Genomic DNA, 13321 nt, shown 5'->3' with positions numbered 1-13321 from the left:
GTGGATGACAAAATAAGTTTATTTAGAGAAAACACGAATGCGTACACTCATACGTACATACACACGCACGCACGGACACATACACACACAGACACAGGCACACACGCAGACACTCACTCTCTCACACACATACACACACAGACACATGCACGCACGGACACATACACACACAGACACACGCACACACGCAGACACTCACTCTCTCACACACACACACACACATACACTCAATCATAGTTACTGCTTTTTTATTTCAGGACCACGGACAGCTACTACTAGCCTGACTGAAATGCTTTTGCTTTGAATTTTGCAAACATATTTATCAGCTGTATTATTTCAGCCCAGCTGTATTTTTAACTGCTGGGATGGAATGCAGGTTTGTCCAGCAGACTGATCTACGTCAGTGCAAGGTGTGAATTTATCTGAACCTATGGGCCACAAGCAAGGTGGGCATATGCTTGCGTGCCTGTGTGTGTGTGTGTATGTGTGTGTGTGTGTATGCGTGTGTGTGTGTGAAGTTGTGAAGTTGCCTGGAGATAAATGTGAAATGGCGGCTGGGGGCCTGTGACTCAGCTGTCCCGGTTTCATTCCCAGCCTCCTGGGAATTTGCTTCGGAAAAATATCGGGCAGTTTAAATGTATTTTGTTTTTTCTTTTTTCTTTTTTTAAGTTGTAGACTGTGTAATTGCCTCTCAGTAAGAGCTTCTGCTAAAATGTAGGACTGATGGAACGAAGCCGTTTTAGCAGTTAGCCATTTGTGTGGGCGTGTGAGGAATGGAATGCTCCCTAGGTGGTGTAGGTATTGGGTATGGGGGATTAATTGGGGGGTTGTTCAGGTTGAGGTGATTAGAGAAGTCCCTAAGACTTTGGAGGCCCTAGGCAAAAAATAATTTGGGGGCTCCTCCAAAACAGTGGCTCTTTTTTGATTACTTTGCTTGGACACCAATGTGAAAGGAAGGCGAGCAGGGGGGGCCCTGGGGTGGATGACGGGGCCCTGGGGTGGATGACGGGGCCCTGGGGTAGATAGCGGGGCCCTGGGGTAGATGACGGGGCCCTGGGGTAGATGACGGGGCCCTAGGGTAGATGACGGGGCCCTGCATGAGAAGGCGGGGCCCTGGGGGAGTAGGCAGGGGCCCTGGGGTAGATGGCGGGGCCCTGCATGAGAAGGCGGGCCCTGGGGGAGTAGGCGGGCCCTGGGGTAGATGGCGGGCCCTGCATGAGAAGGCGGGGCCCTGGGGGAGTAGGCGGGGCCCTGGGGTAGATGGCGGGGCCCTGCATGAGAAGGCGGGGCCCTGGGGGAGTAGGCGGGGCCCTGGGGTAGATGGCGGGGCCCTGCATGAGAAGGCGGGGCCCTGGGGGAGTTGGCGGGGCCCTGGGGTAGATGGCGGGGCCCTGGGGGAGTAGGCGGGGCCCTGGGGGAGTAGGCAGGGGCCCTGGGGAGAGCGGGGCCCTGGGGTAGATGACGGGGCCCTGGGGTAGATGACGGGGCTCCTGGGTAGAGACGGGCCCTGGGGAGTAGGCAGGGGCCCTGGGGAGAGGCGGGCCCTGGGGGAGTAGGCAGGGTAGGTGAATGGTGAGGAAATTGGAAGAACAATGGATCAGAGCTATTTTAAACAACACTTCCATCTCTGTGAAACATGACTTTCTTTAAAAAAATAATTTAAAAAAAAAGGATCAAGGATGTTTTGAGCTTCTCAGTACCGTGGCATTTTGGGTAGGGCTTGAGCTGTCCTGACTGACCTCCTGCTGCTCAGAGAGAGACCCACATGACCAAGCTATTTACATCGCCGCTGTGGTGTCTGAAACGCAGACCCCCGCCCGCCCCCCGCCCCCCCACTACAGAGCCGCGCGGCGGCGGCAATCAAGCCGGGTTCTTGGAATTGCTAATTAGGGGAAGATTTGCATGATGCAGCCGATGCGGGCACTTAACACCTCTGCCAAGGCCTCTCCTGCCCGTCGATAGAGAGGAGCCAGCTGAGTCTCTGCCACTCTGCTTTCAGGTGCTTTCAGAGTGCCTCTGGATATCAGAGAGCAAGAGCCAAGCGTTTCTCATGTCTTTTTCTTCTTCTTCTTCTTCTTCTTATTATTAGACAAACAGACAGACAGACAGACAGAGAGACAGACAGACAGACAGAGAGACAGGCAGGCAGGCAGGCAGGCAGGCAGACAGACAGACAGACAGATAGATAGATAGACAGATAGATAGATAGATAATGTTCAGTATTAATTCAACTGATAGACATTGTATTTCTGTTGGACTTGTGTAAACTCTGTTAGATGTTAATTGGCTTAATTGAGAAGCCATGCGTGTTAAGTACAATGGCAGTGATCCTTCTAATCTAAAAACAATGATTTCATCCAAAAGAAAAAGTAAAAAAATCAACAAAAAAAAGGCAGTATTAAGAAAATGATATGCACCAATGTCAAACCACCTTTTTTTTTTGTCTCGCTGCAATAAAAAGCCTTTTGTTGCCATGGCGCCGCAATGCCTTTGTGATGTCATCAGAAATCCATTTTTGTTTCCTGGTTACTATGGAAAAGTGAGCATGCCTTCCTCTTCAGTATCACATAATAAACTGTGGCAGGGAAGAAGCACCAGAGCTACAGCATTGCTTCTGTGCTGCTGTTGTTTGCTCTTACACGTTATCTGAGTTTGAATCCCTAACGCTGCAGCGGCTGACATCACGCTGCAAGTGCACTGGGATCAAACCCTTTGTTTGACTGGCAAATTAAAAAGGGAGGAACAGCCGTCCTCGCCCCCAAGGGGTGTAAACGCGCGCTCCTGTTCTCTGCGTCCTCTGTTTCAAACGAGCGAGGCTGAGGGAAAAGTTTTTTTTGTTTTTTTTTTCCACCGAGCCGAAGAATTCGCGGCTCCTCCTCTCTCATTTCCCCGTGATTGCAGCCGAAAGCTCCCGCCGTCCTGACAAATCCCATCGCTTCCAAGATCAGTCGGGCGACGGAAAGAAGAGAACATCCGCTTTGTCTGAAAGGCGCGTCGGATATCGCATTCAGTCTGAGAGAGCCCAGCTCTGAAGGGAAAAAAATAACCATCGCTTGGATTCAGTAGAGAGAGCGATTCAGAATGTTATCATTATTAATGAAGCTGTTTTTTTTTTTTTTTTTAATTCTTTTCTGTACATTTTTGAAGCTGGGCATCTTCCTTTCATCAGTAAACAAGAGGTCTTGTGAGAAGCTGGCTTGGTCTTTCCGAGTTAGAAGGCCTTAAGTTTGAGTTTCCGCGATGCAGCAATCAGCCTCAAAAATAAAATGTACAATGCAGACATTGAAGTGCACAGCACTGTTCATTACCCTGACATACTCATTTTTTTAAAAAAACACACACAAGCAGCATAGTAAAATTAGTACATTAGATGTGGACAGGATGTCAGTACATCAGGATGATATGTTCTGGCAGCCCCTGATAACTTGGCCTGGTCTCCTCTCTTTTCCAAACTCTTTTGTGTTTCCAATTCTGTGGCTCTGGATAAGAGCGTCTGCTAAATGCTTAAATAAATGCAAATTATAATTTTAGTGCAGGCGTGCAAATACGACTGGGCATTCGAGATTGAGAGAGATAGAAAAACATTTGGGGTATGAAAAGATATTAAAAGGAAGAAAGGATTGAGGGTGGAGAGGTGGATGTGGATATATATACAGTGCCGTGGAAAAGTATTTTCCCCATTCCTGATTTCCTGTCTTACTGCATATTTGTCACAGAGAAATAACTGCAACCAAATGCTTCCTGTAATCTGATATCAGTCTTTCACATCGCTGGGGAGGAATTTTAGCCCACTCTTCTTTGCAGAACTGCTTTAATCCAGACACTGTATGTAGCGATGTGTTCTGGACTTCCCTCAGTAATCCTGAGTTCCTAGAGCGCCGGAACAGGAGGATCCCGAAGATTCCGGAACTTCCTCCTCAGGATGTTCTTCAGCATAAGTCAGGGGGATTAAGGGGTGAGACCTGAACTTGGCCTGGACTGTGTGTGTGCCATTCCAGGTCACAGCAGGGCCCACAAGGCCTGTTCAAGAGGTGCATTGTGGGACAAACATTAGCATTTATTCTTTGTAAGCTTTTGCGAGGTCATCTAAACTGAAAATTGAAAGCTGAGTTATTCTCAGTAATCTTCAGCTGAAATCAATTTAGCTGAAAATCAAAAACAGATGGAAATGATGTAAATACTTTCATCACTGACTGTTTACGGTAAAGAAAGCAAACCAAAAAAAAAGTATAATTTATGTTTGCACTTATATTTAAGAATTGACTGGCATTTAACGAAGAGCGACTTATATTAAAACGTGCATCGGGGTTTAGGGAAATGAGCAGAGCTTATACTAGGCGTCTCAGCTGTCTGTCAGGCTCACTGTAACATACAGGCGTGCCGTATAAATTCAGCTTTGAGGGCAGATGGTTGTGTGTGGCATGGCTGGGCACAGGTGAGGGTGAGATCAGAGCGAGCCTGGCGCTGCTTGTTGTCCTGGTTCCCCGTGCCAGCGCCTGGCGTTTGGGAGGTTTTTTTTTTTTCGTACAGGATGCTCGGTGTTTGTCCCGAGGTTGTGTAACCCGGCGGGGGGGGGGGGGGGGGGGCGAGTGTCCCGTCGGCTGCCCTAATTAGAGCCGGCGCTCGTTAGAGGAAGGGACAGCTAATTAGCGAACGGGTGGCTTAAGGTCTCCGCGTGCTCTGAGCCCTCATTATTCCTCTGGGCAAAAACCGAGGAGAGGAGAGAGGGAGAGAGGGGAGGAGAGAGAGGAAAGAAGAGAGAGAGAGGGAGAAGAGAGGAGAGGGGGGGTGAGGAAAGAAGAGAGAGAGGAGAAGAGAGGAGAGAGAGAGAGGGAGGGGGAGGAGGAAAGAAGAGAGAGAGAGAGAAGAGAGAGAGAGGGGGAGTGAGGAAAGAAGAGAGAGAGGAGAAGAGAGGAGAGAGAGAGGGGAGTGAGGAAAGAAGAGAGAGAGGAGAAGAGAGGAGGGGGGGTGAGGAAAGAAGAGAGAGAGGAGAAGAGAGGAGAGAGAGAGAGAGGGGGGAGTGAGGAAAGAAGAGAGAGAGGAGAAGAGAGGAGAGAGAGAGCAAATAAAGTGAGAGGGGGAGGGACACAGGCAGAAAAATATCTTGGAGAAGGACAGATAGAGAGAGAGCAGAGGGAGGGGGTGAAAGAAAAGAGGGAGATACATAAAGAGGGATACAGAGAGAGAGAGGTGGAGGGAAAGAGCCAGGGTTGTGATTGTAGGTAGGGATGCAGGAGGAGATTCCCGCAGAGTAATTCCCTGATTCCGATTTCGCTTTGCGTGAGAATGGATGTCTCGCAGGGAATTCCAGTTCTGTCCTTACTGCAGAAATACACTGTATGACCAAAAGAGTCTGGACACCCCTGGCCTGGGGCTGTTTTTCATGGTTTGGGCTAGGCCCCTTAGTTACAGTGAAGGCAGATCTTAATGCTACAGTATACAATCACATTCTAGACTATTCTGTGCTTCCCCAGCAGTTTGGGTAAGGCCCTTTTCTGTTTCAGCATGACAATGCCCCCGGGCTCACAGCAAGGCCTATATTGAAATGGTTTTGTTGAGAACGGTGTGGAATATCTTGACTGGCCTGCACAGTCAACTGGAAGCCAGGCCTAATCGCCCAGTCAGTGCCCAAACCTCTCTAATGCTCTTCTGGCTGAATGGAAGCAAATCCCTGCAGCAATGCTCCAATATCTAGTATAAAGCCTTCCCAGAAGAGTGGAGGTTGTTATAGCAGCAAAGGGTGGACCAACTCCATAATAATTCCCATAATTTTGGATGAAACGCTGGAGTTAAAGATGTAAAGATGTTTGCGCTCCATAAAAAGGGGAAACCCAGCAGATTTTTCAAAGTTTTTTCAGTTTAACCTGCAGTTCTGTTCATGAATGAAGGCTCATTTAATCACATTACATGTACGAAAACTGCAATCCGTGGAGTAAGAGTCCATTCAAGGACAGGAAAATACCTTAAAAACACCGGTAAAAGGAATCCATTCACTATTTCTGGACAAAAAAAAAGCTTTTGCTAAACGAAAGGAAAACGAATTAAGTAGTTTTGAACAGCAATAGAATTATAACACAGTATTAAATGTTCTGTTTGATTTCTGTTTTGAAATTACACATTCAGTCCTTTGTTTCACAGGCTTACCACGGCACCCAGTGATCTCATTTCATTTAATTTCATTTGTTAGGATCTCTATTAGCTTCAGCAGAAGCAGCAGTTATTCTTCCTGGGATCCACACAGGACACTACATTACCTACACAGGACATTATCAGGCTAAACATCAAGACGACAATAGCATCAAACAAACAAAGCACCTCACCACACAATCCAACTGCCACATTCCTTAAAACCAGCGAAACGTTCTCCGCAGAGAGAGAGAGAGAAAATCAAAGACATTCACTGCCCGTATATTTATGGCTAAACCACTATTACATCTGTTACCAACAAGTGGTTGCATCATCTATATTTCCCCATATTACCATACTATGTATGACTGTAATACCCATACTGAGTCATAAAACATACGATATGATACAACAGCAAAATAATAGTATATCATATTATATATAATTATAGCATGTTATAGTACATTATTAATTTAATGGGGGGTGAGGGGGAGTTGGGGGTTCTCACTGTTGGAGTGGCTGGCGCAGGTGGAAGTTGGGGCGTCTCTGTCGGAATGATCACCTGTCTCCATCTGAATGATCACCTGTCTCCATCTGAATGATCACCTGTATTCATCCGAGCGATCACCAGCCCCCAGAAAAGCCTCTTCAGCTGTGTGTGACATCAGCAGCTGGGGAAAAAAAGCCCTAACCTGAAAAAGACCCTGTCTGGCAAGAAAAAGAAGCGACAAAAATGACATTTTGTTTGAAGTAACTAACTTTGATGATTATGATGAAGATGATTATTGTGAGCAGCAAATTAATATCGCGCTGTAGTTTGTGGCCTGAGGCTGGAAGTGGGAGATGATTAGAGCAGACTCCTGATTGGCTGGTTGACAAGCCAATGACAGCCTTGTGTGAGCAATCCTCCCCGGTATAACTGTGGATCTGGGAATAGCTCTTAGTATTACACACAGCAGGGTGACGCATAATAAGTTCTCAATTGTGATGCACAATCTGGCTAATTCCGACTTTCTCTTTATTTATTCTGCCATCTCTGTTTCCACCATCAGCGATGAGGCTCCATTTTTATCAACCGCAAAGATCACACGAAGACTCCACACAGGAAAATGTTCCAGTTTAAATAATCTCTTAGTTAATTCGCTCGGATTGTTAATCTTACTCTGCTAGAGCTAAATTGAAACTGAATATTTTACTGTGTAGCGCTTGCTAACCCCCATCCCCCCTGCCCCCTCCCAGCCGCATATTCCCCAAAACCAACATAATGCTGTCACAACAAAGGTGTATGGAATTCCATGACAAAGACTCAGGTATTAAATATCATAATAACTTCCAACAGCTGATGTTCTGTGAGCTGCATTGTGTTCTCTAAACTAGGGCTGTGTCCAAATCAGCCTCTGTCTTCAAAATACATACTGTCGACTAAGCATACTGTGTACTGTGTAGTGCATATTTTTTAGTATGCGATGGCCCATGATGTGAAAAGTATCCTCCATAGTATTGTCCACGCCTACTGTCGGCCTTGCGGCCATGCTCACGTTGCTCACGTTGTTTTTGTTGAATGAGAACATCAGCGAAGCTGTGTCTCCTTTTTAAAATGAGACCAAAATGGTTGTTTACTTTTTTTGAAAAGTGTGCTCCGAGAAGCCCCAGAAATAAGTATATCATCCTGGGACTTTAAGTACACTACATTTAGAGATAATGTTGCCTGCTTAACCACTTTCCCATCCAGTGTACTCAACAAGTATACTGAACAGTGAGCGATTCGTGTGCCGATTCGGACACGGGATCCTGGGATCCTCGTTGGGTCGCCTCCATTTTAAGCTCTCCTCCCGGGGCGGTGAAGTCAGCTCAGACCGGGCCTGGCTGTGAAATAGCCAGCTTTCTGAGGGCCCTAACGAGAGCGGAGTGTGTCATTAACTCCCGTGCACCGGCTAACGATGGCACCTCCACAGCCGCTATAACCAGGGACCGCGCTGACATTTAAAAATCTGAGCCCGAGGTTTAAGGAGCACGGGAAGTGTGAACCGGTGAGACACCGAGCAAGAAGACGATGGGTAATGACCACTGGAAATGGACTCAGAGATTAGTTCTTAGTCCTCTCCTCCGTCCTCTCATTGGGTTTGCCTGACCTTTGCCCCCCTTTTTAAGGTTGTGCGTGCTAGCCTTTGCTTCAGCGTGAGAATAAAGCTTTTTCATTTTTGAATAATACATTTTCATTTGTATTTCTGAACTGAATAATTGCAGGAATAATTACCGAGGCGTGAGCACCACAAGCCAGTGAAAACGCAGTGTCATTCTGCATTAGAAACAGACGTAACGCTCCAAAGCAAAGGAGGATATTCTTTAATATCAACACAGTGATTTTTGGCCACATTGGGTCCCTGTAGGCTCACTCTATTTGTTGGTTACATTGTAGATGTGAGTGCTTGGCCCTGTAATCACTGCTTGCGGCTAAACACACACACACACACACACACACACACACACACACACATTTGTATGCTCTGAGCGTTTCAGAGAGTTCTGGGCACTGACGCTGCATCTCTGGATTGCATTTCGAGAGCGTGACTTTGGGACAGAGCGTTAACAGGTCCCAGAGTGGGCTGCAGTTTTTAATGCGCAACACGGGCCAGCCTTCCTGTGTCCTTCCAGCTGATGCGTTTCCCTGCTGCTTCCTGACGGCACAAACACTCCATATCTGTCTTTCTTCTGCTGCACTGCCTTTCCTCAGATGTGTCAAAAAGGAGAGAGCGAGAGCGAGAAAGAGAAAGAAAGAAAGAAAGAGAGGGAGAGAGAACAGAGAACCGGTGCCTGTGTGAGTCATAGTTTCATTATCGCCGAACAGAACTGTTATTATTACCCATTTTTCTTGGCAGATCCCCCCCTACAGTCCCGGGTGACTTGCAAAGCTGTCATTGTGAGATACATTAAGAAAATATTTTTTAAAAACCCCCACGAGAACAAGGGGGGGATGGGGGGGGTGTGTGAGCGGAGAAGTGCAAACAACGACGCGGAGATGGAGCGTCAAACGCAGAACAGAGAGCCGTGACTTTGGCGGGCGCTGTTTCTAGCGTGTGCGCGCGTAGCGCCCGAAAATGTGCCGGGAGATCGGCGTCGCCTCATTCCATAGCCTGCGGCGTCAAACGATAATCCCGAAGAGACGCGCTCACTTCCTGTAGGGACCTGCGGAAACCCACAAGGGTATTCAGGTCCAGGCTTGATGCAGGGCTGGATGCTCCCTTATCCGTAGGTAATGATGAACTACCCGTTCTACTACAGTAGTTATGTGTTCTTATGTTCTAGATGGGCTGAATGGCCTGTTCTCCTCATTATGTATTCTTATGTTCTTATGTTCTAGATGGGCTGAATGGCCTGTTCTCCTCATTATGTATTCTTATGTTCTTATGTTCTAGATGGGCTGAATGGCCTGTTCTCCTCATTATGTATTCTTATGTTCTCATGTTCTAGATGGGCTGAATGGCCTGTTCTCCTCATTATGTGTTCTTATGTTCTCATGTTCTAGATGGGCTGAATGTCCTGTTCTCCTCACTATGTATTCTTATGTTCTTTTGTTGTTGATTGGCTGAATGGACTGTTCTCATTATTTATTCATAGTTTTTTGGATTCTAGATTCGGGCTGAATGGCCTGTCCTCCTCATTAAGGTTTCCTTTGATTTACCCATCATGCTCAGCAGCAGTCTATTAAAGCAGTAGCACTGCACACTGCCCTCAGGTCCGGCAGTGATTAATTAGGTATTCGGTGTGTTTGTGTTAAATGAGTCTAACAGTGAAAGGGTACATTTCACACAGGTGGAGCTCATTCTAACCCTGACAGAGTCCATTTCACACAGGTGGAGCTCATTCTAACCCTGACAGAGTCCATTTTACACAGATAGAGTCCGTTTTACACTCATAGAGTCCATTTTACACTGCAAATGCATTTTACACTGACAGAGCACATTTTGCACTGATTATGTTTTATTTTTAAATCTCATGTGAACTCTGTCAGTGCTGGAACAGCACTGAGAATTTTGCCGTGAATTATACAGGAGCAGAGGACGGCGGGGACGGCGGTCCTATCAGATGCACGCTAGGGCGAGACGGGATGGTGCCCCTGGGCACATCGAAGCTTGGAAACATTGATGAAGTGCGTTTTTGATGTGGTTCAGCTTTCGACTTTTTCTTTTTTTTTCCTGCGCTTCCATTTCCCAGCCTATGGGGATGGCTGCGGATGTTATTTTTGATGTGTAAATGAGTCAGAAAGGATCTGCGTTAGCGACGTTTGTCCCGACTTGACACCGCTGCCACTGTCTGAGCAGCAGCAAGAACGGGATGCTGGCTTTGTTTGTTGTAGACTCTTGGATTGGCTCAGCTGGACTGGCCCCCCCAACCCCCCATCCTAATCCCCATTGTCCTGCCAAAACTTTCAGGATGTGATGAGATACCTGCTCTTTAGGAGAGAGAGTCTGGACTCCCCCACCAATGTGGTTCGGCCCCTCTTTCGTCGCCACCTCCACCCTCCCAACTTGCGTCACCACCTGCCGCTCTCCACCACCGCCACCCGGCCCCGCCCATCACCCGAGCCACCACTTTAGGATCGTCACTTAGCTGCTACTCATTTGCTCCACGGTAACATTGACTGAGTGACCATGCTGGTCACCAGTCTACACCCAGAGCTGACCAGAGGAGGATGGGTTCCCCCCCTTGAGCCTGGCTCCTTCCGAGGTTTCTTTCCCATCTGCCACAGGGAGTTTTTCCTTGCCGCTGTTGCCTTAGGCTTGCTCCTGTGGGGGTTTATGCCAGTGCTGTCTGTGAAGCGTATTGTGACAATTGTCTGTGAAATGCACTATATGAATAAGTTCTGATTCTTTTTTTTTTTTGATTGATTGATTGATTGATTGATTGATTGATTGAGAGGACTCGCCTGCCTGAAGGTGGTAAATTCAGAGTGGTTTCAGGCGCCATTTTGTTACGTACCTGTGTTTTTCGGAGAGATGATTGGTCCTCTTCACCGGGGGCAGCGGGAGGAGTTCCGCTCCGATCAACTCAATGAACGACAGATCCGCAGAACCTCAACCGCCACCAGCACTTAGCGCCCACCTGATCGATAGATGGATTGAACAGCTGTTTTTAGAGCGGACTGTACCACTGGGAGGGGACAATGGATGTGGCGGGGGAGGGGGGGGGGGGGGTGGGGGGGTGGGGGGGGGGGTTGTGAGCTCGTAAGTGGACTGCTCTGTGGTTGTGACCATGGCGACCTGCGTTTCCATGACGAAGGATGTTAACACCAAGTAATGTGGGAGTAGCACAAGGATAGAACAGAGAGAGACCATGAGAATGTTCTCATTTTGAAAACATACCCCCCCCCACCGATACCTGGCCAGCGTTGTTCATAACCCCCAGGCGATGGCGTTTATTACACGTTATTACCGCTGCTCTTCCGCGGAGCGTCTTACGCTGTGGACACTAGTGCGCAGAATCAGGCTTAAGAGCCGCGGAACACCCCGAAGCTGGGAGGTCAATACTGAGCAACAGCACATGTGAAAGCCCAGAATCGGCTGTGAGCTAGTCAAGCCTGTTAGGGGCTAAATCTGCTGCCAGACTGATGCCAGTCAACCTGATGGGCAGACAGACAGACAGGCAGACAGGCAGACAGACAGGCAGGCAGGCAGGCAGGCAGTCAGACAGGCAGACAGGCAGGCAGGCAGGCAGGCAGGCAGGCAGACAGAGCAGGCAGCAGGCAGGCAGACGGGCAGGCAGGCAGACAGACAGACTCACAGTCTGATTCGCACACTCCCGCACACATCTCTCCTTCCCCTTTAGAGGAATCTTCTGGCAAACGTGCCTAAGTCTGGTTTCAGAATGTATCACCCAATCAGTCTCCTCTCCCCTCCATTGTCCCTTTGTGTTACGGTGAAGGGAACATGATCCTCAAGCTCATTTCACTCGTTTTCATTTAACTTAAACTCTTTCTGTTCAGTACGAGGATTGCATCGGAGATGTTTCATTTAAAGTATCATGCTGCTTAAATGAAAACAAGCACATTTTAAATGAAAAGGACAATACTGCTTGCTAAGATATCACAGTGGTGTGCAATCATGTTAATATTAACCTTGGATTAACGTGCTGAATATGGATCATAGGATGAAGTACCTTGCGTTGCCCTGCATGGCTGTGCACAGACATAGGTCTAGCAGTGGCTAATGCTGCCTTCTGCACGAATCCTCTGAAGAAGTGCAGGACTTAGCTCAGGAGATTCAGAATTGCGGTCAAATTGTTGTGTGATCGTGACCACGGGAATTCTTGCGGTGGTTCTTCCCTTTGCTGATTGTGCGGTCGTAATCTCTAACCTTACTGCAAAGCTCCTTTAGACACATCTCTACAATGGACCCGCTCCCCTGGTATTAATAGCGTTCTCCTGCTCCTTCCGCTCGAGTGGTCTTTGATGTTTTTTCTTCATTCCGTCTCTCGTACAGTGGTTCTGTGACATCACAATCAGCGTGACAGTCCCTTCTTCTGTGGTGTAAGCTGTCTGGTCTCCCAGGTCTACAGCACGCTTTACACGTCCGTGTCTTTTTCCTTCTTTCTTTTCTTTCCCTCCCTCTCCCCCCCCCCCCCGTGAAGAGTCCGGGCCAAGGGGACGATGGGACCAAGCTGTCGGTAGGTCTTGTTGCATCTGGCTGTAGGTACTGTGTGTGTCCGCTGTACACAAGTGCTGTCGTGTGCTCCCTCTCCTTACCGACACCTAACCCCCTCTAATACCGCCCCCCCCCCCAGTAACCACACACACGCACGCTTGCACACTCCTACACACACGCAGACATGCACACTCCTACACACATGCATGCACGCACACACTCCTACGCACGCACATGCACACACATGCATACAATCACTCATAAACAAATGCACACACACACGCTCATTCACACATACTCATACTCACATGCATGCACATATACGCATACAGACAGACAGACAGACACACACACACACGCACCAGCAATACTCTGCATTTTATGTCCTCCACTGGCCATTGAAACACCTGTGTGTGTGTCCACGACAAACTGTTCCCTACTCCAGTACTGAAGATAAGAGGATGGCTTGTCATACCTACCAGGGCTCTTATTGAAAAAGTGACACAGCGTTGGAGTGCTGATCTCGGATCAGTTTTGCCTTGTAGCACATAATT

The 13321-nt window shown here is 47.9% G+C and overlaps 1 protein-coding gene across 8 annotated transcripts in view; it reads left to right on the top strand.

Annotated features, from left to right (window-relative positions):
• LOC135255859 (sodium/potassium/calcium exchanger 2-like) overlaps nt 1-13321 on the top strand; it is a 58330-nt gene that overhangs the window by 16630 nt on the left and 28379 nt on the right. For 7 of the 8 annotated variants that reach the window (XM_064337584.1, XM_064337583.1, XM_064337587.1 and 4 more), the window contains one exon: nt 12754-12789. The exons of the other annotated variant lie outside the window; for it this stretch is intronic. In XM_064337584.1, the coding sequence (XP_064193654.1) occupies nt 12754-12789 (36 nt within the window). The remainder of the gene's footprint in view (nt 1-12753; nt 12790-13321) is intronic. 8 annotated transcript variants of the gene reach the window in all.

Source organism: Anguilla rostrata, chromosome 5 (assembly GCF_018555375.3).
Source record: "Anguilla rostrata isolate EN2019 chromosome 5, ASM1855537v3, whole genome shotgun sequence".
NCBI lineage: Eukaryota > Metazoa > Chordata > Actinopteri > Anguilliformes > Anguillidae > Anguilla > Anguilla rostrata.
Note: the sequence above shows the minus strand (reverse complement) of the source record. Positions and strands in the feature narration are given on the sequence as shown.